This window comes from Pleurodeles waltl, chromosome 12 (assembly GCF_031143425.1).
Source record: "Pleurodeles waltl isolate 20211129_DDA chromosome 12, aPleWal1.hap1.20221129, whole genome shotgun sequence".
NCBI lineage: Eukaryota > Metazoa > Chordata > Amphibia > Caudata > Salamandridae > Pleurodeles > Pleurodeles waltl.
This window is the reverse complement of record NC_090451.1, coordinates 91857158-91885156: the sequence shown is the minus strand read 5'-3', so window position 1 is coordinate 91885156 and position 27999 is coordinate 91857158. Positions and strand designations below refer to the sequence as shown.

General features: G+C 41.8%; 1 protein-coding gene across 1 annotated transcript in view; it reads left to right on the top strand.

The window, feature by feature from the left end:
• LOC138267056 (solute carrier family 12 member 2-like) overlaps positions 1–27999 on the top strand; it is a 131190-nt gene that overhangs the window by 29894 nt on the left and 73297 nt on the right. Inside the window, exons 14-15 of the mRNA XM_069215904.1 lie at positions 15591–15697; positions 22482–22561. Of these exons, the coding sequence (XP_069072005.1) occupies positions 15591–15697; positions 22482–22561 (187 nt within the window). The remainder of the gene's footprint in view (positions 1–15590; positions 15698–22481; positions 22562–27999) is intronic.

Sequence of the window (27999 nt, the reverse complement as noted above, 5' to 3'; positions counted from 1 at the left end):
ACAAACACACATTTTGAAATTAAAATCACAATATTTGTTGCACACATACCAACATCAGCAACCTTAGTTAGCAGATTTTTTCTATCCAGTTCATCTTCATATTCTCTGAATGGGAATTGCGAGGGGAATTCTATACTACTCTATAAAATGTGTCTAACACATATTTATGTAGCACATTTTGTCTATCAACTTTTCTAGAGCCTACTCTGTCATATCGGGTCTAGTACCCCTTGCTGCTTACTGACCTGTACCTATTACCAACTTATTCATTTTTGAAAATCGAAATTCCTAACTTATTTTGCTAATTTCTCTTTTCCTTGCACTTATTCTTACATTACAGATGACAGTACAGTTCTTCATCCCCATTGATCCCATAGAGGTTCTTAGTTTTCAATCTGATAATAAATCTTGATTCTAGTCGCCTTAATTGCTGTACTCTATCTCCCCCTCTCTCATGTTTTTTATAGTGGCTAAGCCAAAATATCTCATGTGTAACCAATCAGCTCCCCTGTGAGTTTTCAGATGTTTAGTCATAGCATAATTTACATCATCATTTTGCACTGCTCTAATATTTTCTAAAATTCACTTTTTCAATGGACAGATGGTGCTCCTTACGTATTTAAGTCAGCAGAGGCACTCTATTACATATACCACATATGTTGTATCACACATTATTCTGTCCAAGATAGGTATATCTCTTCCTTGATAGCCCACAATGTTCTGCTTATTACATCCAATTTTGCATGCTTTACATTTATTGCAACAAATAAAACCCTTGGTAAAACTCGTTAACAAATTGGATGTTGGCAGCAATTCAAAATTATTTTTCACTAGTTGATCTTTAATAGATGGCACTTTTCTATAGGTTACACTAGGTTGTACTCCGATTTGTGATCCAATTTCAGGGTCTTTTTTTATTAAATGCCAATGTTTGTTCAAAATGTTCAATATTTGATTATTTTATTTGTTATATGTTAAGATCAACCTAATTGTTTCTTCTTCTTCTTGCTCCATATCTTTGTTACTATTAACAAGAGTATGTGCTCTCGTTAATAATCTGGCTCTTTTTTCTCCGTGTTTCACATCACGGATCTTAAAACCCCTCTTAACAAATATCTACTCTGTGTCTCTAAATTTCTCATCCATATCATTACTATCAGAGCAATTTCTCTTCACTCTGATAAATTCTCCATACAGCATGTAATATACTATTGGTTGCTGTGGGCTTGCGATGTATTGTTGTTTGTAATTTTCAATTTTTTATATATACCATTACATCCAAAAAATCTATCTGACTTTCACTCATTTTGTGTGTACATTTTAATCCCACATCGCTGTAATTCGATTTTGTGAAAAAATTACTTGAATTGTCCTTCTGTACCATTCCAAATTATAAATAGATTGTCAATATAACGGAGCCAGATCACTACCTTGTCCATATATTTCTCATTTTCATCTCCCCAAGCTATATGTCTTTCCCACCAGCTCATGACAAGATTGGCGTAGCTTGGAGAGAAGGAAACTCCCATGGCAGTTCCGCATGTTTGTACATAGAACTCATGATTGAATATAAATACATTGTTTCTAAGACATAGCTCTATTATTTCTAATAGCATTTCCGAGTGTCTCAACTGATGTATACTCCTTTGTTGTAAGAAATATTTCACTGCTGTTATTCCTACTTCATGTGAAATAGATGTATACAATAAAACCACATCTATAGTTACTAACATGTGGTTATTCCGCCATGCTATATCCTCTAATATTCTTAGAAAATCTCCAGTGTCTTTAATATATGAATTTAAACCTTTCACTGTTGGTGCCAAGAAATAGTCCACATAATGTAATACATTCTCATAGAGAGATCTACAACTGGAAATAATTGGTCTGCCTGGAGGTCTAATTAGAGTTTTATGGATCTTAGGTAAAAAATAAAGAGTGGGTATGACTGGACTCACATTCATTAAATATTTCAGTTCATCATTATTAATCAGACCCATACAATGCCAGTTGTTTAATTTCTTTTGTAAATCCAATGCAAGATCATTCATAGGATTCTTTTTTAATTTACAGTAATTTGATTCCACCCCGAGTTGCCTGGAGGCCTCAGCAAGATATTCTTCCTTGTCCAAAATGACAATATTGCCACCTTTACCAGCTGGTTTAATTTCTATCCGTTGGTTATTCATCAGTTCTTTTAATGCATCGCGTTCTTTGATGTTCAAATTTTCTTTTACCATTTTATTTTTCAGCATTTTTACTTTTTTCAAATCAGTTATAATTTGTTTCTTGTTTCCTGGCGTTAGGCCTGGACAGAATTTTGATTTTGGTTTAAAATGTGTATGTTCACATTGTTCCGTATTAATGCCTAATTCTGATAATACTTGTGTCTCAGTAAGTTCATTATCTTCCAAATCATGAATCAAATCATTCTTAACATCAGATTTTTGATCAATTACTAAATCAACCTCCAAATCTGTTTACACATCCTTTCTTAAGTTCTTGTCTTGTACTTTTGAAAAAAACTAGGCTAATTTAAATTTAAGTACAAGTTTATACAGATCAATTCTCGTTTCTACATAATCAAAATGTTTTTCCAGGCAGAAACTTAGGCCTTTCTGTAATACACTCAATTCCTCCTTAGTTAGTTGATACTTTGATAAATTCACCATAAGATTATCATCTGTATGTTCTATGTTCTTAATAATTACCTCTTTCTGTTCCGTAGTAGGTAGTCCTTTCCTTTTTCTGGACCCCCTTATCGTTTTTTTCTATGTCTCTGTGTTCTCTTGCTTTTCCCCAGCCACAGCCTCTTCCTCTGCCCCTGTTCTTTGGTGTTGTTTGACCCAAATACAGTAGTTTCATCTTGTCTAAAAAAGTAATTTTCCTAGCTTTTTGGGATGTTCCTTCTCCTTCACTTATATCTGTTTCTGATCCACTGTTTTCTGTGTCTCTTGTCTCCTCCATATTCAATTGTCCTGTATGCCATTGATGTTTTAGTATATCAAATCCTTTAGCAAAAGTCAATATTCTGCCTCTTTCATAGTCTCCTTCATCTCTAAGAAACGTCTGCTGTTTTTGTTCCTCTATTTGAGTTTCATATTTATCCAAAGTCACATCCATTAACTTCCTCTGTTTCTTGCTTTCTTGCTCCTGGTTTAAAGATACAATTCTAGACTCCAAATCTCTTATACTGTTCTTGATCATCTCAATGTCCTTTTTAGCATATTTAATAATGATCTCCATCATATGTTTTGAACATTCCATACTGTTTACTCCCCATTCCTCTAGCATTTCAGGGCTGGTATCTGCATGATTGGGAAGTGTGAATATTCCTAATCCTCTTGGTGCCCTCCCCACTTGAATATATTTTTCCAAGGTAATCACTTCCCAACTTTTGGAAATTTCTTTCTTCATGAATCGTTCCAATTGCATATATAGTTGTTTTATATTCTCTGTTATTGGTGCTATCATATTGTTTTGAGCCCCAGCGTTATCCTGTGATATATTGTTGTTCTTTTTAAAAACAGTTTCTGCCCTTTGTATTCTCCTCGCAGCTCTTTCCTCCATCCTGATCGCAGGCTTCCCTTTTCATATGACTAATGAACTGCTAAATAAATGCTTAGGTCGCTGTTACATAGTAACTTTCACTGAGAGTGGTGTTGCAGTTTTCATATAAAGTACATCATTAAAAGTATAACACTCCTGGGCCCTTAATATGTGACAAATTCTGTCGCACACTCAGACCGCTTGGAAAATACTGTCAATTGATTGTTACTTTCCCTTCTTATCAACCCTTACCTGAAGGAGAGACTGATTCCGTCCATGCAGCGTCCTCCGTCTCCACTTGTTCAGCGCTACTCCTTCAGGAAAGGTTTCGAAGTATATATATATATATATATATATATATATATATATATATATATATACACACACAGAGAGAGAGAGAGGGATAGAGAGAGAGAGAGAGTCTCTCTACATAACCTTTTTTTAAATACATGTGTGCTTTCTATGGGGCCAATCGGGAAACCAAGGCAAACCACACATGTATAAAAAACATATATATATATATATATATATATGCCCCCATAGGGTGATACCCTGAAACCAGTCCCAGGATGCTTGTTTCCGGTCCATGGAGGACCTGGCTTGGCAGTTCGGGCTGGATTGTTCCCATGGGGAACAGGGTCAAGACTGATTTGCATATGGCTGGGTCCAAACTGGGGTGGCACGGTGAGCAAAATAATCGATAGATTTAACCCAGATCTGTAACTGGGGGTGAATATTTGATTGGTACCACATTCCATCCATCATTTGTGTTTATTTGCTTTTGTCACCGTAAGTGTGCCGGGTATGCCCAGACCTTGATCCCGGGCTCACTATGCCACTGGATTCAAGCTGGCCTGGCTGATGATGGGTCATACCCAGAAACCGGTCCCAGGATGCTTGTTTCTGGTCCAGGGAGGACCTGGCTTGACAGTTCGGTTTCGACTGTTCCCTTGGGGAACAGGGTTAAGACTGATTTGCATATGGCTGGGTCCAAACTGGGGTGCCATGGTGAGCAAAAGAATTGATGGATTTAACCCAGATCTGTGACTGGGGGTGAATGTTTGATTGGTTCCACATTCTGTATATCATTTGTGTTTGTTTGCTTTTGTCCCCATAGGGGGTCAGCCCATCATTTTCATTTTTTTTAAATATCCCCTGGGTGGGGTGCAAAATTATGCCCGCATCAGGGGGCTGGTCCACTTACAAGGGGGCTAACCTCCCAAACAAGATCCCTGGTGTCTAGGGCTATTTCCTGGTCGCAGCCACGCTGTGATCCATGGCCAGGAAACGGTGTGAGGAAGGCATTGATGCAAAGGGGAGACTCTCCCCTTTCCACTGATGCCTTCCTGTTAGCATTTAGGGAGGTTGTTTTGGTCATTTTTCCCATTTTTTTGGGGGGGAGGACAATCACCTGCTCCTCCGATCCTCCGGTGGGGAAAAATGGGACATCAGCGCACCGCGGTGTGGAGGGACGCAGAATTTCTTCAACGTCTCCCAGGGTTAAAACATTTTTTTTAAATCCTCCAGTGCACTGCGCCGGAGGATTTTTAACACCCCTCCCTGGCGTCGGCCGATGCAAGCACCTAAAGGGTTAAATTCCCCTCTGGCTCATTGAGGCCTTTGATCACAGCTGTTGCTGTGAACAAAGAACATTGGAATGTTGACACTCTGGGCTTTTACCATCCAGTAAAAGCCCAGAGCACTCCATTGTCTCCAGCGGAGACCCCAACATTCCAATGTTCTAATTACTATTAAGGTCTTTGGGTGTATGATATGTACAAGTATCTTTCATATCCGTTGTTGTTGAATTTTCAGACACGTTCATATTCATTTCCATGGCTCTATCTACATACCTGGCTCCATCTTAGTGTTGCACAATAAGAATGGATGTAAAATCCTGCTTAAGATCTTCACTCAACAAAGGTCTGCATTTTTGCCTCATTTATACCTGCTTCTGTTAAAAATACTAACTCTTCACCCTATATAGATAACTCTTGAAAATGTGTGTACCCTGGTGCTTTACATCATGCTGATATTTTCACAACTAAGACAATACAAATAAAAGTTGAGATCTAGGGGAAAACAGATTCTGTGCAGGTGGTGTAAACACAGATGGCGCTGTGCCAGTTGTAGTGGTGGTGGGTACCGAAACCCATGTTTGGAACCTGAACTTATTTTTTATCGTTTGACATTAAGTTGGAGCAAGCGAAAGAAGGAATTAAAGGGATAAACGAAAGAGGACAGAAAGATACATCAAGCAGAGAAAAATGGAGAAAACAGAGATGGAAAGGAACCTGTAACAATGAGATAGAGCACTATAAAGTGTAAGGTGGTAGAAGGAAGGGGATTGAGGAGGAATCAAACCCAAGCAGTCCTCGTATTCAATAACCCCAGCATCGATTGGCATTGGCGGACAGCTCCTAAAAAGCACACAAAGCTCTTGTATTTAATTGTTATCTTTTTAAATAAAGGCCAGTGCAAATGAACTATCTGGTGAGACCGTGGATAGAACAGTTCTCCTCCAACACACAGTGTTAAGATCAATGAATTTCAAGATAGACAGGATGATGTGTTGCAGCCGGTAATAAAGACAAATGTAGGCTCCAATTATTTGCAGGTGCATGCTCCTGCTGGACCCTCCAAGTGCATAATGGTGGGTGTAGTTAAGCCCGTTCAGTGGTATAACTGGCACCTTAGGTGGGTAGGAACATTAGTAGTTCTTCCTTTCTCCCCACACAGCCACCACACTATGATGGTCCGAATTGATTGAAACAAATATTCTTGATGTTTCACCATTAAAGAAATATGTACATCCAGAGTAGCCCTGAACCACAAAATTATAGTTGCCATGAGATACTGTGATACTGATTTCTTTGTTGTAGATTGGAGGACTCTAATAGTTAATAATTTGTAATTTGTCTTCGGTTCTCAAGATAGACTTTATTTCACAGCGGAGTGTCCCACTCTAAGGCTGCATGCAAAGTCATGTACAAGGGAGGGTCTCAAAGACTGCGTCCAATATTTATACACTTCAACAGGCATTGAATACAATAGCAGGCACACCAGTTAGTCATGTGGTTTCTTTCTCAGTCTCTATCTTTATTGTAAGTGATGGGCTGGGGATTTACTGCTGCTTCTAGATAAGATAACCTGTTCTATTTCTTGGAACTGTTTGTGTTCTTTCTCTGACTATGCCTTGTAACTAATCTATATACTGATACTCAGGGCATAACACACACTTTATAGGTTTGTTTTCTGCACACTCATTTGGTTGAGTGGCACATGATCAAGTCTCTTCATAAGATGAAGTTAAGGATCTGTTTTCTATCCCCATATTCTCCCCTCATGTTGAATTTTCAACACTTATATCCTTCTGATCTAGCTTGTGTCCTTGATGATGTTCTTTCCTAGAGTGCCTATCTTTGTTACTCCCTTCTGGCAGCACTGCAGTATTGTTTGTTAGCAGCAACAGCATACCAATAAGACTATTATTACTGGTAATGAGGCTTTTAATAGGCCTGATAGTCAGGATGGTAGCCATGAGAACCAGCCAGAGAACCAACCACTTGGAGCCCTCTGCTCCCCCGCCATGGTGTCCCTTAAAGTATGTAGGGCCTGAATAGCCTTGGTTAATGTTCCAGTGTCTTCGTCATTTCCTGGAATGAACGTACAAGAGAAAGACCCTATTTTATCACACACACCACCTTCAATGGCATTTAGCAAGCCCAACACATCCTGTTTTGCATAACGGTAATGTCCATAGCCCAAAGCTCTTCTTTTATGGAATTGAATCCATCCTCTGTGTCATTTACTGGTAGCATTAACTCATATCTGGTGAGCTGTAACCAACCGGCATTGGCTATGGATTACTGGGCAGGCATCATTCCTCCTGGAGAGATGCTACCCAACCATACCTCAGCTCTATTCCACAACCTGTACTTATCCGGCACTTATTGCACATCTGAGGCGAAGTATTGGTGTACATCCCTTTTCCATCTATGTACTAGTGCATGTTGTAGCTCCTGTGCATGCACATATATTTCTTCCACTGTTATTTTGTCATATAGTATAACTCTCAAAAGTGGGACACCAATATGGCAACAAAGCCCTTCCAGCTATATGGCACACGGACATATGCTAACATACCACATATCCAATAGGTATCTCTCAATACTGTGAGGCCCTCCTGTAGGGATGTTATATCATTGATCTGTTTGCAGTTCTTATTAATTCCTACACTATGGGTCCCATTTCCTCTAAAACGCACTGAGTATTCTTTGGAAGGCAAAATGTGTGTAAAGGAAGAAACTGGATCCAAAAAGGTGTATGAGAATACCTCAGAATGCCATATATGGGTACAATTCATACATATCTGATTATATGCTGAATCATCATTATACCTTTTCCTTTTCACACCCTTAAGGGTCAGTCCATTATCATATACCCTTGCTACTCCTCCCTGACATAAACCTGGGCCTGGAATGTTAACTGACACCAGTGTTCACAGGTGGAGTCACGCTCATTATTACATTTCCTAGTATTTAGACCTGCATCTGCCACTGTTTTAAGTATTGATTTCGTTTTCCTGAGAATTGTTGACTTTTCAAACTGGCTGTAAACCTGAAACATAGATTGAGCTCATTCCTCTAAAATTGCTGTGGAATTCCATTTTGGTGTTGAAACGTTCCAACCATGAAATTGCACTCTCCGTTTGATGTAACACGACATCAGTGTTATCAAACATGTGGGAAATGGACGTTCTTGAACCCTTTTTATTTCTTGACAGTAAACGGCATGTGGCATGAGGGCACAAACAAAGCATAATGCATTGAAAGGTGCTGTAGCTGTTGTATGTAAGTGTTTTTTCCACATTTTCTGGTGCCACCAGGGATGCATACAGTGATGAGAAATGTCTCTTAAGGAGGGGGTCAGCAATATTTCATTCATCAGTCTACCTGGCAGAACCATGTCTCTTAAGGAGGGGTCAACAACACTTGGCTACCTAGCAGGTCCTTCTCTCTTAAGGAGGAAGGTACCAGCTATACATTTGAATCACTACTTAGCAGGTGTGTATCCTTTAAGAGGTTAAACACCAGCAACAAAAATATGAAAATTATAGACATTAATGAAAAATAAAAACAATATTCCATAAGGGAGGGCTTATTATCCCATCGAAGATCCTATTGTGCCTAGGACGATAGTCTTTTAAGTTTCTTAAAGGGGAGTCCATACCCCCTCTTCTTACTCCTAGCACGGAGGAAGGACATTGTGTTGAGCTGGTCTGATCTCTGTCCTCTGTATCCAATGTTTCAGCTTGTGGACCTTTATGGCTGTTGGAGTAATCTGAACTGCTGTGTAAGGTCCCCAGAAGTGTGGATCCTTCCATTGTCAAACAAAATTCTTGACAAATACTTGGGAGACCGGGGCAAGTTGTTTTTGTTGTGCCACCAGTGGAGCGGTGAAGCTTTCTTGTTGTAGATGACCGTCTTTAGAAAAAATCTTGACAGCACTTGTTAGGGCAGACATACATGCTGACATTTCTTGCCATACCACATCATCAGTTTTATGTGCATCCATATTTTTCCTCTGTGAGACGTCTCACATTGGCATTGTTCTGCCTGTGCTAATCTGGTCTGGCGTTAGGTGATGGTCAGAGGCGGGAGCCTTCCTAAGGGTGAATAATTCCAGGGAAAAACAATATAGTCAATTTCTGTTTAGTGTTACTGATATCATCCTTATTTTATCTTTCAGGGCGCCATTTAGGCATTCCACTATCCAATTACTTTAAAAGTGATAGGCAGAGACAAGGTTGTGCTGTATTCCCAGCATTTGGGTAATGCATTCAAATATCTTATTAAGACTGTGGGGCATTGTCCAAATGGATGGCCTTGGGAATGCCCCATCTTGTTACTACTTCTTTTAGAATTAATTTAGGAGTGCTTTTTGAATCCGCAGCCTGGCATAGGCCTGCTTTATCCACCTAGAAAAAGTACAAACTACCACTATCATGTAACTCATGGTGTTACCTCTACAAAGTCAATGTGTAATTCTTGGAAAGGATCCTCTTGCCTAGGTATGGATGCTGGTGGTAATGCTGGTGTTCCTGTTCTGGATGAACTGTATTGTTTACATATAAGACACTGATGTATAAAACAATCAATTAGTTTCGGAAGGGCTGGAACAAACCAGTCTGCTGATATTGTATTTAACAATGCCTTTTTAGGGCCATGTGATGGTAAGTGCAATTGTGTTAATGCTTAATGGAGCAGTCTCTGGGGCATCACTAGTTTGCCCGTATATATATGTCGATACAGAAAATCAGTGGATATCCTACATCCCCTTGTTCCCAAATCTCCTTTTCCTCAGGAGGAGCTGTTTCTTGTATGTCCCGAAGGTGGTGTGCTGCTAATGTCATATAGGGGACATCACCCCCCTCTGTATCACATGTCTGCACTGTATGTATGGTATTAGCCATCTTCCCAGCCTCCTTAGCTTCCTGGTCAGCTATGTTATGTTGTTGTCCTGTTACACAGAAACCAAGTCCCCCATGTGTGCTTGGCATTTTACCACTGATTTGTCCCTCCCCCCTTCACAGTTCTATTATTAGTTGTTGCAGGAGGGGGCCATGAGCTACTGGGGTACAATCACTCTCCTGAAAACCTCTTTTGTACCACCTTCTCATCCCAGAATGGAGAGTAGAGGCTACATATGCGGAGTGGGTATATATTGTAACATCATCTGGATGCACCGATTGTAATGTCTGTACCAGGGTGTGTAGTTCCGCTGCTTGGGTTGAGAAGTGTGAAAGCAATGGTAAATACGGCAGTACTGAGTACATCACATTAGGTAAGGTACCGTCGCCTGATCTATAATAGAGGATGCATCAATATATAGTACTCTACTTCCTTCAATTAGAGTCTCTTGTGGTAGGGCAATGTGTTATTCCTCATTAATAGCACAATCATGGTCTATGTCTTTTAACGGTTCTACTAGAAATTGAGCAGGGTTGACAGAGTGGACGTGCATATACTATTTTAATAGCTGCATTAGAAAGTATGACTTCATATCCGAATGCCCTTTAAGTTGTTAGAGCGCACTTAGCTTTCTTTAAAACTGCAAAAGGGTCATGTTCGACATTCAATGGGCTACCAGATGTTATTGCTGATGCCTTCTGATTGCTCTGCTAGGGACTGCTCACAGGGAAAATGTCCTTTCATTATGTCATATAGTTGACCACGAATATAAGCTATTGGTTTGTACCCCATTGGATACATCTGCGTAAGGACAACTGTCATTGTTCAGTTTGTGTGTGAAAATAGGAAGAACTTTTTTGAGTAATCTAGAGTTGCCAAAACTAGTGCAGAGGAAAGGGATTCTTTCAATTCAATTATACCTGTATCAATTCTGGTGTCCATTGTATAGGCACACCCTGTGAGTGCTTCCCTTTAACAATTTGGTATAAGGGTGCTATAATCAAAAACCCACTGTCTCACAAAATTGTACAATCCTAGAAATGTTTGCACTTCTTTTACAGTTTGAGGCACTGGCTGGTTGCAGACAGCTGTCACTCTGTCCTCTGTTATCTGTCTGTCATTTACTGAGATCATTTGCCCTTAATACTGCACTTCCTGGGCAAACTACAATTTTTTCTCTCTCAACCTTGTATCCCTAGTGTGCTAGGACTGTTAACAAGTTCACAGTATCTTGGACGCACTTCTCACAGGTGGGGCTACATACAAGTAAGTCATCAACATACTGTAAGATTGTGCTGTCGCATTGAAAATTGGTCAGTTCATTTCTGAGGACTCTTCCCCCAATATGACGACAATGTTGGGTGTTCTACATTCCTATTTTACTCTTCTACTAACCATAAGACTGCTCAAACTAGAGTAACTTATCTCATCTTCATCATTGACGTCTTCTTCATCCTCACTCTCTTATTCTTGAAAAGTCACATATCCCTTTACTCTTATTGTACCTTTCAGTTGGTTGGGATTTCCATGAGAGCCCTCCAACCTCAATTGATCCACCTCACTCTGTCCCTTTTTTCTTTAGCTGCTTCCCCTTCAGAATCCCAGTCAAATTTTCTTGTGACCTCCCTCTGTTTCCTACTTCTTTCCTCTCACATTCTGCCAGACAAGGCATATGCCTTGTCCAGATGACTGATTAGTCTGTTAAGTTCCTGTTCTCCCCTCTCTCACTCTTCTCTACTTCTTATTCCTTCCTCCTGCTGACATGCAAGTGCCCTCTGTCCTATCCCAAATTGTTGTGTTTCTTCTCTCATCAGTCTATGTTCCTGTGCGCACACTCCCCATCTAACAGGATCAATAGCCTCCTCAAAAATCACAAGGGGCGAGGCTAATCCACTCCCATCCAAATGACTGTCACCCCCTATAGCCGTGCGACATCTGCGGGGATTCCAATATCCCATAAGTGGGCCCTTATATAGGCTTCTGTTGGGATAAGTGCGAGGAATGTTGTGTAAAATTACTTGATGTAGAGTCCTTCCCGTTGGCATTATTCCTCTTTTAGAGGAATGTATGCTGATGTGACTGTGATTGTGATTGTGACTGTAATTCTTGGTTATTGTCATCTAATTTTATGTAAACGTAGCTTCAACATGCCCTATATATCTTTATAGTGGGGCATCCTCATCTTCAGGGTTTGACCCGTCCCATCCGTGACGTACTATTTTCCAGACGCCTTATCCAAACTACTGTCTGTACTACTTGTACCTTCTACTCCGAGAAATGGAGGCGATAATGTTTCCCCCATGGTAGGATGGCCACTACTGCCTTTTTAAATATTTTTTTTTACCTCTTTACATAGGTTTCTCAAGTCTTTTGTATCCTCATAAGGGGGAGGTGCTGTAGGCTGGGGGGGCACGTATCCTATGGATTTTGCTCCTTTTGATCAGGCTGAAATGCCTGCCACATGTTTAAAGTGATAATTCACTTATGTAATTTGTTACTCTTGTAGGCCCCATGTATATATGTTTGCAAGTGACCAAGTGTCACTGAATCGAATGATCCATCTTTTGGCCATGAGTACGGACTGCTGCGTGTCCCGTGATACTATTCCCCACAATGTTTAGAAATTCAATTTGAGTCCCCTATAAATACTTTTAGCACAAGTTGTAAAGGAGAGGACATCTTCAGTAGTTGTATTCAAAACCCCTTACTATTAGACACATAAAATACACATCATGAATCAGGATATCACAATTCTTCCTTTATCTGTTTACACTTGCAAACACTCTAGTGGCACTTTGTTTCCACCTACCCTCAATGGCGTGAAATGGTTTGCTTTCTACTGGTAAACTTAATGCAGACACTTGGACGCTTCTGATCGAAACAAGTATGACCAGACTCCTAGTCCACCTCACAATCCATACCTTATGTACCTTTTAAAACCCTCAAGATGGAAGGGAAAATAAGGACAATTTTAATACTTCGGAGACCGCCCTAGGCCCACCTGTCTATCCGTGCCTCGAGGCCTGCACCCCCCTCCCCAATGGCAGATTTTGCATAAATGCTGGTATCTGCTTACCTGTATGTGCGCCGATCGCCAGAGGGGAGGCAATGGGGTGGTCCCTGGCGCCCGAAAGGTCAAGCTCTATTGCGTCTCCTGGCTGGCTCGCCAATGTCAACTCTGGAAAATTGTCTCTCCTTGCCCTCAGAAATGAATACAGCCTTCTGTCTTGGGTTCTCAGGATAGACATTATTTCACAGCATGGGAGACCCACTGTAGTGCTGCATGTGAAGTCACACACAAGGGAGAGTCTCAAAGATCATCTGACGGCGTCCAATATTTATACACTTTAACAGGCATTGAATGCAATAGCTGATGCATACATTACAATCCAGCAAGCACATCTGTGTCAGAGTCACCAGATCCTCGGGGTCTGTGCACGTTCCCAACACTTCCACCACAAGACAGCTCCAATACTCTGATTAGATTTATCACAGAGTCTAAGAGAGTCCAAGTGGGGAAAAGGGGATTAGGACGGGAACAGCTGGGAAGGAGACCTGTAGGAAGCAAAAGGTTAAAACACAACATCAAAATTACATCTCATGAATTCAGTACCATGCTACAACTCTAAGCTTCGTCTTTTTTCCGAAAAAAATGAACAACCCTAGAATAGTCCTAAAACTGACTAGGCTTTAGATGACCGAATACCTGAGGAGGAAACAGGAAAAGTTGAATAGGACTTTCAGATTCGAATACTTTCTTTAGCATGAGAATCAGGAAACACTCTGAGCAATTTCTAAACAACCATATGAATCTCCTTTTAGGAATACATATCAGTAACACACAGCATTACATCTAGAACTCTGGTATTGTTGTGTTCTTCTCAGAAAAAACATTGGCAAGTGAATTGCGCACATTGCAGATTTTTATATGAGTATTAAACACCATAAAGGAATGTGCACCATGAAATCACACAACGTAGATTCAAGGAATAAATCACGCAACGTGTCAACTTGAAATGCTACCAAGAAAATGTCTTAGAATAGTAGCGCACAGTAATTTAAATTATTTATACACGAGGAAAGAATTGCGCGTCTTGCCGATTCAAATGCCACCATACAAATGCCAAGAAAAGGTAGCGCACAATGAACAACATGAAAAGCACTCAGGGAAAGAATCGCGCGTCTTGTCGATTCAAATGCCACCATGCAAATGCCAAGAAATGGTAGCGTACAATGAATAACATGAAAAAACCCTCAAGGAAAGAATCGCGCGTGTTGCCGATTCGAATGCCACCATGTAAATGCCAGAAAATGGTAGCGCACAATGAACAGCATGAATTACACACGAGAAGTGAATTGCGCGTTTCGCCGATTCGAATGCCACCATGTAAATGTCAAGAAAAGGTAGCACGCAATGAACAACAAAGTTAAATGCTCATGAAACGAGTTGCACGTCTTGCCAACTCGTAAAACATCATGTAAATGTCAAGAAATATCAGCGCGCAATGAACAACAATGTAATAACGAAGTCAAATCTTTATGGAATAAATTGCGCGTCCTCCCTATTTGCAAACCACCATACAAATGTCAAAAAATTGCAGCGCACAAGTAATCTGTTATTCATTTAAGAATTAAAGTCAAGAATATGAAAATTCTCAATTACGGTGTTGGGAAATGTCCAAACACCGTCTTACCACCTGGAAACAGTGATCACCAATGAGAGATGAGTGCAGAAGACTGGAAAATCCAAATAGGCCTCCGGGACAGGAGCTCAGGAAGAAGCTGCTGCTCTGCACTGGGACCTCTGAATAGTGAGCACTGGAAGTTGGGCTGACTCTCTTTTATAGAGTCTTGGCCTAGCCTAGAACTATGCCCAGGCATATTGCAGGGAAAGTCTCTAGAAGGCCCTGGAAAGGGACCACACCCTAACACACTCTGAATGTCTGCAGCAATACATTGCAAATGTACAGTATTTATAAGCACCTTAAAAATGAATCTTTTGGATGGAATTCTGCAATGCAAAAGGTTAAACAATAACATATCATCACCATGCATAAATTACATTATCTTGCGAGTGTTGGGTTTTTGCATTCTAGATGCCCGTAGAGCGCGCACTGTCCTGGTGTTGACAATCTGTTACTCATGTGATTTCTTTCTCAGCCTCTATCTTTTTTGTAAGTAACGCTCAACACTCCCTGGGCTGGGTGTGTTCTGCTGCTTCTAGGTAAGATAACCAATGCTGTTTCTTGGAACTGTTTGTGTTCTTTCTATGCCTACGCCTTGCAACTAATCTACATACTGAAACTCAAGGTGTAACACATACTTTACAGGTTTGTTCTCTGCACACTTGTTTGGTTGAGTGGCACAAAATGAAATGGAGTCTCTTCACAAGATGGAGTTGAGGTTCTGTTTCCTATTTCCATAGTATATGTAGTGTAGGTTTTTGGAAGTTTATTATTCAGACTTTGTGTCTTGAACTAGTTGGTCAATTGAAACTAGAGGAGTAATAACCACCAATCAAGGCTATTGTTAGTAGTGATTACTGTGTACATTTTCTTGTGTCCCTAGGCTGCTGGCCTTGGAAGGATGAAACCCAACACACTAGTTCTTGGGTATAAAAGCACATGGGGCAGCTGTGATGTAAAGTCACTGGATGACTATGTCAACATCATACAGTGAGTACTGTCTACTCTATGAGGTAAAAACCTCATAGCATAAAAGTTCAAAGTTCATAGGTTGGGTGTTGCTGAGAGTGCTAAATGTCAGAGTTCACCAGTTTGTGGTAACCATGGTATGACAATGGTCTACATTTACATAAACATGTGAGTAGCATATTTGTGGTTCACTGTGGATTCTTGGCTTACTTCTTTAGCAGAAGAATTGAACTATGAAATGTCTGCTGTTGTCCTGTGATCTTTCGCCTGATTTATAAGCTCTTGAAATGTATTTACATTGAACCCTTGGTATGATCTCCTAGTGTGTATATATAATTATTATTACTTTCTGTGATTGAAAGACAGTTTTGTACATTTCTAGAGATATTATACATTTGCTGAGCTGTGAGATCCCTTGGTCTGGATAATGTTGTAATAAGGTGCTAATTTGTGAAAGAGGCTTTCCTATCCTTCCAAGAAACTCCTGGGGCTTCCCCAAACCCCTCCCCCTTTCCTAAAGGACAGTGCCTAGAGGAGCACAATACAGCCACTGACGACAAGGATTGAGAAACCCCTAGGTGAGTCGATTCCATCACCTTATCAAATCCCTTTCTCCCTAGGGTAAACTACCTAAATCCTTTAGATCTTTCCACGTCTATGTCATCAGTTTAAAGCCAACCCAGACTGATAGATATTCAAATTAACTACAAAACATTGAGGCATCTGGAATAATGACACAAGGTCTGAAACTCTACTCAGACATTATTAAAGAAAGGGACATTTTAGACACTTAGGGCCAGATGTAGCAGTCTTCCAAATTGCGACTTGCAATTTGCGAGTCTCAGCGACTCGCAAATTGCAACTCGCAATTTGGAATGCAGAAAGGTGTCTCAGACACCTTCTGCGAGTCGCTATGGGGTCGCAAAGACCCACCTCATTAATATTAATGAGGTGGGTCGCAATTTGCGACCCCATAGCGATTCAGGGCACTCACGGGGATGGTGGCCTGCTGAGAACAGCAGACCACCATGTCCGTGACTGCTTTTAAATAAAGCAGTTTTTTTTTTTCAAAGTGCAACCCGTTTTCCTTAAAGGAAAACGAGCTGCACTTTGAAAAAAAAACGAAACCTTTAGTTTCGGTATTTTTCAGGGCATTGGACCACTGCCTGCCCTGAAAAATTATTTTTTGTGCCAGACACAAAGGGGAAGGGGTCCCATGGGGACACCTTCCCGTTTGCGCCTGGGTTACCATCCACTTCAAGTGGATGGTAACTGCGCGGTCGCAAATGAAAATGCATACCATTGCGACTCGCACATAGGAAGAGAACACCCCTTCCTATTTGCGACTCGGAAATGCATTTTGCGAGTCGGTTCCGACTCGCAAAATGCATTTCTACATATCAAAGTGGCTTTAGCGACTCACAAACGGCGATTTTCGCCGTTTGCGACTCGCTAAAGCTTTCCTACATCTGGCCCTTATTGCCTATGAATGTTTGTGCAAGTATTGCTAGAGCAAGTGTGGGTAAGAAGAATTGATTTTTTAAGTCAATTTTTATGAGCGGATTGTAAACTTTTAACACATTTAAGGTAGTAATGTTGTGTCTACTAGGCGCGTCACAATTATTTAGCATAAGGCAAACGCAAGTCTAAACATGTAACTTATCATATGTTTCTATTAATTTCACTGAATTGTCCTACATATTATGTGGTGACTTCACTGTGACCTGGCAGTCCTGTAGGGCTCAGCTGCCAAGGTTTCAGATTGCTATGTGTGACATTTTCATAATTTCAGTGTAATTATGAGTGACATTTCAACGACTATGAGTGACACTTTCTTGCAAGCAAAATCAAGCGATGAAGATGAGGGAACCATATAAATATCATACTATAGCGAGAATCCTATACCTCCCATTGTACACCAGTGCCACCTTGTGGCCTTTGATGAACACTTCTTGGAGTTCACTTATCAAAGTGAGAAACTGGAACAAGAAGGTTTTGCCGCACTTCTGAACTTGCGTTACAATCTCAGGCATTGCGGTAATGCGTGAAAATGACCAGAAATGCATTATACTAACTTGAGATGCGTGACACATGGCAGGGCAGGTAGCACGCGGACGTCAGATGAAGGATTTCCCTAGCGGAACAGGTTGATGACACCCTGACATTCACCAACCTGTAAATGGGTAAAGGAACTGCTAGTTTGAGGAGTGCATCATCAGCCACTCTCGGCGGATACACAAACGCCCCCGTTTGTCTTCACTCTGGGTCTTTCCTTGAGTAAATCAGTGAATTCTGGAAATTGAAGCATTTTTTTAGTTTCAATAGAATCGACCAGACCAATACACCTGAAAGTAGTAATTTGTAAAAAGAAACCACAGAACTGAAAAAAGTGTGTGCCATGACTTCAGTCATCTGGCAGCCCTAATGATGAGGGAGGAAATAAACTCATAAATATATTGAAATACCATATAGTTGAGTCAAACTGAATTGTACTGAGGATCTTAAGCAGCCCCATGTGTGTACGCTTGTGATCCATATAGCACAAACAACCTCCAAATCAGGGGAGCAATGCTCAGCAGGATTGTTTGCAATATTGGGTGAAGGTGAGGAGAACAAACATCCATAAAACATGGCTGCGTTTTATGTTGTTTTTAATTCAGTGAAACGAGGGAAAATACATTGGCAGTCACAGATGCTATGTCATCATACGGAGGCTTGGTGCTATTCTATTCCTAACTAATTTCTGTTAATTCAGCCGGTACACTGGCAGAGACGTTTATGAAAGTTAGCTTTTACACTTTCGCCACCTTGTGGTCTTTTTTCATACTACACCATTTTATGTACTCAGTAATTAGGTAGGGCTGACACAGGTCGCGTTTATTTGTCAAAGCGTCATGGGATCAACAGAAAAAGAGCTTCCAGAAACAAAAGTCAGAGAGGGGCTTTGGCTTCACCCAAATGTTGATTATCAAGAGTACATATTTTGATTGGACAGACGTTGTATGCTTCCACTGAAGAACAGGGTTTATTACGTTTGTGTATTTGTACTGCGTGCAAATTGGTGTCAAAGGATTCTTAATATGAACTTTTGCCGACGTCGGAAGATAAGTAGCATAAGTGCATTTCACCACATAGCACCTACCACGTTATTCTATAGAAAACCAAGCGCTTTGCTACACAGTTCTCTAGGTTTATGAAGGTAATTGTGTAGAAAAGTAAAACGTAGGTGTGCACTGTACAAGCATTCACAAGAGTAGAATAGAGTTGTGGATTGACTCATCAAAGACGTCATTCTTCCTGTCGAGAAACTAATTTAAGTACCTCAGTTCATTATCTGATAAAAATTATAGCGCTCAGAAACAGGCTCGCACAGGTTTTATGGACTGTATATATTTTTAAATAAGAAACTGAACACATATAAGCCTTGTACTGCCTTTACAAACGTACTTCCTTTCCGGTTATCTTCAGATTCGTACCTTCTTCAGTTATTTGCCTCCTTAAATTTTCAGAAATGCCTCTGTGTAGTAACAGTGACCCCTTATAGAAATATTAACACATTATTTTGTTTAAGTCTACATGTGGCAACAGTGATACCAAAGTAGCCAAGCTATAGCAACAGTGTGACTACATGAGAAAAGTCTATATGTAGCAACTCTAATGCGATGTTTTTACATTGAAATATACAAATGGGAATAGTAAACAAGTGGGGGCAAGAAAGATGACTCAGAGTAAAAGGTCAAGATATATAAGTGACATGATTCAGTCGAAGGTAATTTAATATATTTGCAGCATATTTAACTGGAGGCATCTAACAATACGTATGCTGCCTTAATTATATGTATAATTGTTTTCTTATAAATAACCGTTTCCTGAATCACCACAGCTATTTAAAAAATAATTAAATCAGAAACTAAAACCAAACTGAAGTCTTCTCATCTGCCAGAGGATGCCAGAAGGACATTATCAAGTCAAGTCAAGTTAAAACAGCTTTATTTGACTCTCTCTTAAAAAGAAATCAAGAAAGCAAACAGGAGAGGAAACATTTGTATCATCACAAAATGATTAAAAACAGAGTAAAAAATGTATAATAAACATTGCTACAAATCATTTAAGCTTTCTACTATACGTATCTCAGAGCATAAAAAACAAGCAACCTTACAGCAAATCTTACAGCAAAGCAGGTCGACATTGCCTAAAATTCTGCTCCCATAGAATAGGTAAAATATGTCGCAAGAGACTAAAAGCATAAAGTGTAGGGTACATTGGGCCGAGAGGCCATCACACAGACAGTTTTTTAAAGTTACAGTCCAATCCTTAATTAATGGAAAGGTAATTAACTGGTAAAGTATGTCAAACTTAAAATGTGTTGAAACAAACCTGTGGTGAGGGATATGAACAGCGATAAGATACGGCTGTACCCCTTTTGTGTGGTCAGTGTTAGTTGATTCATAATGACGCTAGGTTTGGCCATGGTCGCTAAGATGGGATAAGCATAGGCGTTTGTAGTCTTTTCTCCCTTTGTGAGATAAAACATCAGGTGTGTCAAAAAAGTAACGATGGCCAAGATTTGCACAAAAGGGTTTCACAACCTTGAGGCACGGGAGGGGGCCACAATAAGCTAACTTTAGACAATCAGCCAAGACTGTGCGATTCAATGCTGTAAAATCACTGGTCTGGATCTTATGACACGGTAGCAAGGGTTAAATGTTGGCCAGGCCGGCTAAAAAAGGTCCTCCTAACTCAGTGGGGCAGACAGAGCTAGAGCAGCTACTGGGGACAGCCAAGAGACTCCTGAAGGAAGCATTCTCTAGTTTCTGATGCTCAAAAGCTTTTTTAAACCCCAGAGTCCAGCGCCATAATGAGCTATGGACACACATTTGGAATGTTAACATCTCCCTGACCGGTTTTGCCCATAGCTTTTTGGCAAACGTAGACATAGCATAGACAGAGTTATTGAAGTACTGCGACCTGTTTTCTATAACAGGAGTCCATGAGCCACGTTCAACAAAGACAATACCCAGGTAGCAGAAGGTCGATGTAAAACTTCATTTGACATTAATAGTCCTAAAATCATGGCACTTTTGCTTGAGCCTGCCACATTTGTTAACAAAGGTTTGACCTATGTTGATAGATAGGCCAAGATCGGTCATAAAGGTTGCAAAACCACTGAGTAGCTGTTGCAGACCCTGAGGGCATCGTCAGCACAAGGTACGGGCCTATTGCCGATCTGAGGCGGGGGGTGAAGGGGGGGGAGGAGGGGGTCCCCACCAAATACTACACAAGGCAGCCTCCAAGCTATTAATATATAGAGTAAATAACAATGGTGCCAAAACACAACGTTGTCTTACCCCCCTACCCAATTAAAAAGTGCTTGTGCAATCTCCTTTGGTACCGTACCATACTCTGGCCTTGCCTTCGGAATATAGGGCTCTTAGGAGAGGAACGATCTGGGAGTCCAAACCCAGAGTCTGCAAAGTACATTATCAAATTGTAGGATGTGTTAGGTGGTAGAAGAAAGAGGCATTCGGAGGTGCACAAGGCGAACCCCTAAAATAAACACTGGGACCTTGCACTTTCTTTTTATTTCTTTAACAAATTAAGTGCTGACTATGATCGACGGTTAAACACAGTTTTACTTTCTGAATTCACCATTTCCCCATACATATTTATATATGGCATATATATATGTATATACATGCCTTTATTTTACCCTTCTGTACCCAGAGCTGATCAGCTGGTCTTGCACAAGAGGTGCCCTAGAGGACGTGTAGGGGCAGTCAGACCATTTATCAGATTCTAGTGCCTCTGAAAAGCACCTCAGATATAGCACTATTTCACATGCAAATAATGTTTCTTTGTACAGTTTTGCATCCTCATATTGTATGCTGTCTCAAACAACAGCCTCCCTCTATGTTCCTAAAACTATGCATGAAAAATTCCCCATAACTTAAAATATTTGATTGTCCCCACCACATTCTTTCTTTCCAATGACCGCCTGCTTACATTCTCTTCTCACCTCTGCATGCCTCCAGTCTGTGAATACAGCCTAGTCTAAGCCACAAGCCTGTTTGCCTTAGTCTCTGATACTGTATTCCTGCAAATTGCATAAATCTCATTTCATACATCACAACCTCTCCTTTGAAAATCATTCCCTTGCATCCTAAAAATACTTGAACTCCTCTGGCCTATTTATCCACTCCACCAATAGTCTACATGACCTCTCCTAATCCTACCCCCTCTACAATCACATTTAACTCCTATTAATTTAATCTACCACATATAAACTGCTGTGAAGGCATGGGTGGTTTCCTTATGAGCAAAAAACTAACCCCAATCACCAACAGCAAATAACCACTGGATTAGTCACTATCCCTGGGTTACGGGGTTGTGTATTTCTCAGTTTAGCGCACTTCAATGCCTCGTCAGGGGTACTGAGGGCTCTATAGATGCATTTACACACCGTACATACAATCCAGATTGGCCAAAACCATGTTAAGTTACCTCGCAGGTTAATTATTGACACTACTTTCTTTTCTATCTCATATTTCATTGAGATTTATACTTCCATGCATTTTATTTTATTTCTAGTATTTTATGTTTGAACCAAGGCATGCCCGGATGTCAGTATTGGACAGTAATTCATAGACCTCAGAGGATTGGTTAGATTGCTACGCAGCTGCTGTTTTTGTTTTAAAAACCATGATAGGAAGTACAGCTTTATTTTGTTCCAGATGTAGTTTACGCATGCCTCGTTACTTTGCAGGCAAAATGCCACTTCTGTTAACACACCTTGTTTTGTTTGCAGTGATGCCTTTGATTTTCAGTATGGAATTGTCATTGTAAGACTCCGAGAAGGACTAGACGTGACGCATTCTGAAGTGAACGGTACGTGACCTTGGACCACATCTATTTTACAACCAAATATTCCAGCTGAAGATAGCCAAATGATGCCAATCCAGTGAACACATAAATCATTGGCATACACACCACTTACCATAATGATTGAATCAAAATTCCTTCCTGGCAAATATTGTAAATTCATATGTTTGAAATATCAAGTGAGATTTCGCAAAATGGGGTATTTTAAATTCAGCATCACTCCGGTTCCCAAGAGGTTATGATTTTTGGAAGTTTCCAACAGCCACTAATCAACATACCAACATAAGATATGATAACTCAACTATATTTTAGGCATTACTGTCTCTAATAGAGCACAGAAAAGCAGGATTAAGAAGAACTAATGAAATACAACCATCCATAAGGAGGGTTTGTACAATGGCTGTGAAGGCTTGTCCCATGACTGCCACTCTTAAAATTGCAAGGTGACCTAGGGTCTTATTTGGACCAGGCCGGGGGAACCACCAACCATCAGTTCAGCAGAAGTCCAGACCTCCATTCCCCATCAGAGGACCTCCTGCCACATTTTGAGATTCTTGCCAGCCCACTGGGGATCTTTCTTCCAAAGGAGCATTCTCCAGTAAGGCAAATGCACAGACAGCACAATAGTATGAGAAATGGGTGCCATGTTTTTGTACCCCACTCTGCATACTTTTTTGGTTTTCCTGAACAACCCCACCATAGACTGAGTTGCTTCGATAAAAACAAGAAAGCAATGGTGTTGATTCACAGTGAGTTTTTCCATTTACATAAGGGCCATTGCATGCCTTTTCTGACAGAGACTCCATGTTTAGTTTTTTTAAATGGCAGAGATAGCTGAGGCTCCACTATGGCAAATCCTACAGTTTCCAACCTCTAAACGTAGTTGGTAAACTGCAAGGCTTTGTGAATGGGTGTAAGGAAATGCCTCCTTGGCATGGTTGCCCCCTGACTTTTTGCCTTTGCTGATGCTATGTTTACAATTGAAAGTGTGCTGAGGCCTGCTAACCAGGCCCCAGCACCAGTGTTCTTTCCCTAACCTGTACTTTTGTATCCACAATTGGCAGACCCTGGCATCCAGATAAGTCCCTTGTAACTGGTACTTCTAGTACCAAGGGCCCTGATGCCAAGGAAGGTCTCTAAGGGCTGCAGCATGTCTTATGCCACCCTGGAGACCTCTCACTCTGCACAGACACACTGCTTGCCAGCTTGTGTGTGCTAGTGAGGACAAAACGAGTAAGTCGACATGGCACTCCCCTCAGGGTGCCATGCCAGCCTCTCACTGCCTATGCAGTATAGGTAAGACACCCCTCTAGCAGGCCTTACAGCCCTAAGGCAGGGTGCACTATACCATAGGTGAGGGTACCAGTGCATGAGCATGGTACCCCTACAGTGTCTAAATAAAACCTTAGACATTGTAAGTGCAGGGTAGCCATAAGAGTATATGGTCTGGGAGTATGTCAAACACGAACTCCACAGCACCATAATGGCTACACTGAAAACTGGGAAGTTTGGTATCAAACTTCTCAGCACAATAAATGCACACTGATGCCAGTGTACATTTTATTGTAAAATACACCACAGAGGGCACCTTAGAGGTGCCCCCTGAAACTTAACCGACTATCTGTGTAGGCTGACTAGTTTTAGCAGCCTGCCACAAACCGAGACATGTTGCTGGCCCCATGGGGAGAGTGCCTTTGTCACTCTGAGGCCAGTAACAAAGCCTGCACTGGGTGGAGATGCTAACACCTCTCCCAGGCAGGAATTGTCACACCTGGCGGTGAGCCTCAAAGGCTCACCTCCTTTGTGCCAACCCAGCAGGACACTCCAGCTAGTGGAGTTGCCCGCCCCCTCCGGCCAGGCCCCACTTTTGGCGGCAAGGCCGGAGAAAATAATGAGAATAACAAGGAGGAGTCACTGGCCAGTCAGGACAGCCCCTAAGGTGTCCTGAGCTGAGGTGACTCTAACTTTTAGAAATCCTCCATCTTGCAGATGGAGGATTCCCCCAATAGGGTTAGGATTGTGACCCCCTCCCCTTGGGAGGAGGCACAAAGAGGGTGTACCCACCCTCAGGGCTAGTAGCCATTGGCTACTAACCCCCCAGACCTAAACACGCCCTTAAATTTAGTATTTAAGGGCTACCCTGAACCCTAGAAAATTAGATTCCTGCAACTACAAGAAGAAGGACTGCCTAGCTGAAAACCCCTGCAGCGGAAGACCAGAAGACGACAACTGCCTTGGCTCCAGAAACTCACCGGCCTGTCTCCTGCCTTCCAAAGATCCTGCTCCAGCGACGCCTTCCAAAGGGACCAGCGACCTCGACATCCTCTGAGGACTGCCCCTGCTTCGAAAAGACAAGAAACTCCCGAGGACAGCGGACCTGCTCCAAAGAAAAGCTGCAACTTTGTTTCCAGCAGCTTTAAAGAACCCTGCAAGCTCCCCGCAAGAAGCGTGAGACTTGCCACACTGCACCCGGCGACCCCGACTCGGCTGGTGGCGATCCAACACCTCAGGAGGGACCCCAGGACTACTCTGATACTGTGAGTACCAAAACCTGTCCCCCACAGCGCCGCCTGCAGAGGGAATCCCGAGGCTTCCCCTGACCGCGACTCTTTGAACCTAAAGTCCCGACGCCTGGGAGAGACCCTGCACCCGCAGCCCCCAGGACCTGAAGGACCGGACTTTCACTGGAGGAGTGACCCCCAGGAGTCCCTCTCCCTCGCCCAAGTGGAGGTTTCCCCGAGGAATCCCCCCCTTGCCTGCCTGCAGCGCTGAAGAGATCCCTAGATCTCCCATTGACTTCCATTACAAACCCGACGCTTGTTTCTACACTGCACCCGGCCGCCCCCGCGCTGCTGAGGGTGAAATTTCTGTGTCAACTTGTGTCCCCCCCGGTGCCCTACAAAACCCCTCTGGTCTGCCCTCCGAAGACGCGGGTACTTACCTGCAAGCAGATCGGAACCGGGGCACCCCCTTCTCTCCATTCTAGCCTATGTGTTTTGGGCACCACTTTGAACTCTGCACCTGACCGGCCCTGAGCTGCTGGTGTGGTGACTTTGGGGTTGCTCTGAACCCCCAACGGTGGGCTACCTTGGACCAAGAACTGAACCCTGTAAGTGTCCTACTTACCTGGTAAAACTAACAAAAACTTACCTCCCCCAGGAACTGTGAAAATTGCACTAAGTGTCCACTTTTGAAACAGCTATTTGACAATAACTTGAAAAGTATACATGCAATTTTGATGATTTGAAGTTCCTAAAGTACTTACCTGCAATACCTTTCGAACAAGATATTACATGTTAAATTTGAACCTGTGGTTCTTAAAATAAACTAAGAAAAGATATTTTTCTATATAAAAACCTATTGGCTGGATTTGTCTCTGAGTGTGTGTACCTCATTTATTGTCTATGTGTATGTACAACAAATGCTTAACACTACTCCTTGGATAAGCCTACTGCTCGACCACACTACCACAAAATAGAGCACTAGTATTATCTATTTTTACCACTATTTTACCTCTAAGGGGAACCCTTGGACTCTGTGCATGCTATTCCTTACGTTGAAATAGCACATACAGAGCCAACTTCCTACATTGGTGGATCAGCGGTGGGGTACAAGACTTTGCATTTGCTGGACTACTCAGCCAATACCTGATCACACGACAAATTCCAAAATTGTCATTAGAAATTGATTTTTGCAATTTGAAAAGTTTTCTAAATTCTTAAAAGACCTGCTAGGGCCTTGTGTTAGATCCTGTTTAGCATTTCTTTTAGAGTTTAAAAGTTTGTAAAAGTTTGAATTAGAACCTAGAACCAGTTTTAGTTTCTTAAAAAGTATTCCAACTTTTAGAAGCATAATGTCTAGCACAGATGTGAATGTGGTGGAACTCGACACCACACCTTACCTCCATCTACAGATGAGAGAGCTAAGGTCACTCTGTAAACTAAAGAAAATAGCAATGGGCCCCAAACCTACCAAAGTACAGCTCCAGGAGCTTTTGGCAGAGTTTGAAAAGGCCAACCCCTCTGAGGATGGCAACTCAGAGGATGAAGATAGTGACTTGGAGGGAAATTCCCCCCCTCCAGTCCTACTTAGGGAGAGCAGGGCTTCTCAAGCCCTGACTCCACAAATAATAGTCAGAGATGCTGGTTCCCTCACAGGAGGGACCAACAACTCTGAAATCACTGAGGATAACCCCAGTGAAGAGGACATCCAGTTAGCCAGGATGGCCAAAAGATTGGCTTTGAGAAGACAGATCCTAGCCATAGAGAGGGAAAGACAAGAGATGGGCCTAGGACCCATCAATGGTGGCAGCAACATAAATAGGGTCAGAGATTCTCCTGACATGTTGAAAATCCCCAAAGGGATTGTAACTAAATATGAAGATGGTGATGACATCACCAAATGGTTCACAGCTTTTGAGAGGGCTTGTGTAACCAGAAAAGTGAACAGATCTCACTGGGGTGCTCTCCTTTGGGAAATGTTCACAGGAAAGTGTAGGGATAGACTCCTCACACTCTCTGGACAAGATGCAGAATCTTATGACCTCATGAAGGGTACCCTGATTGAGGGCTTTGGATTCTCCACTGAGGAGTACAGGATTAGGTTCAGGGGGGCTCAAAAATCCTCGAGCCAGACCTGGGTTGACTTTGTTGACTACTCAGTGAAAACACTAGATGGTTGGATTCAAGGCAGTGGTGTAAGTAATTATGATGGGCTGTACAATTTATTTGTGAAAGAACACCTGTTAAGTAATTGTTTCAATGATAAACTGCATCAGCATCTGGTAGACCTAGGACCAATTTCTCCCCAAGAATTGGGAAAGAAGGCGGACCATTGGGTCAAGACAAGGGTGTCCAAGACTTCAACAGGGGGTGACCAAAAGAAAGGGGTCACAAAGACTCCCCAGCAGAAGGGTGATGAGACAACCAAAACTAAAAATAGTAAAGAGTCTTCTACAGGCCCCCAAAAACCTGCACAGGAGGGTGGGCCCAGAGCCTCTTCACAAAACAATGGGTACAAGGGTAAAAACTTTGATCCCAAAAAGGCCTGGTGTCATAGCTGTAAACAGCATGGACACCAAACTGGAGACAAGGCCTGTCCCAAGAAAGGTTCCACTCCAAACTCCCATCCAGGTAACACTGGTATGGCTAGTCTCCAAGTGGGATCAACAGTGTGCCCAGAGCAAATCAGGGTCCACACTGAAGCTACTCTAGTTTCTGAGGGTGGGGTGGATTTAGCCACACTAGCTGTCTGGCCGCCTAACATGCAAAAATACAGACAGCAACTCTTAATTAATGGGACTAGAATAGAGGGCCTGAGGGATACAGGTGCCAGTGTCACCATGGTGACAGAGAAACTGGTTTCCCCTGGCCAATACCTGACTGGAAAAACTTACACAGTCACCAACGCTGACAATCAGAGAAAAGTACATCCCATGGCAATGG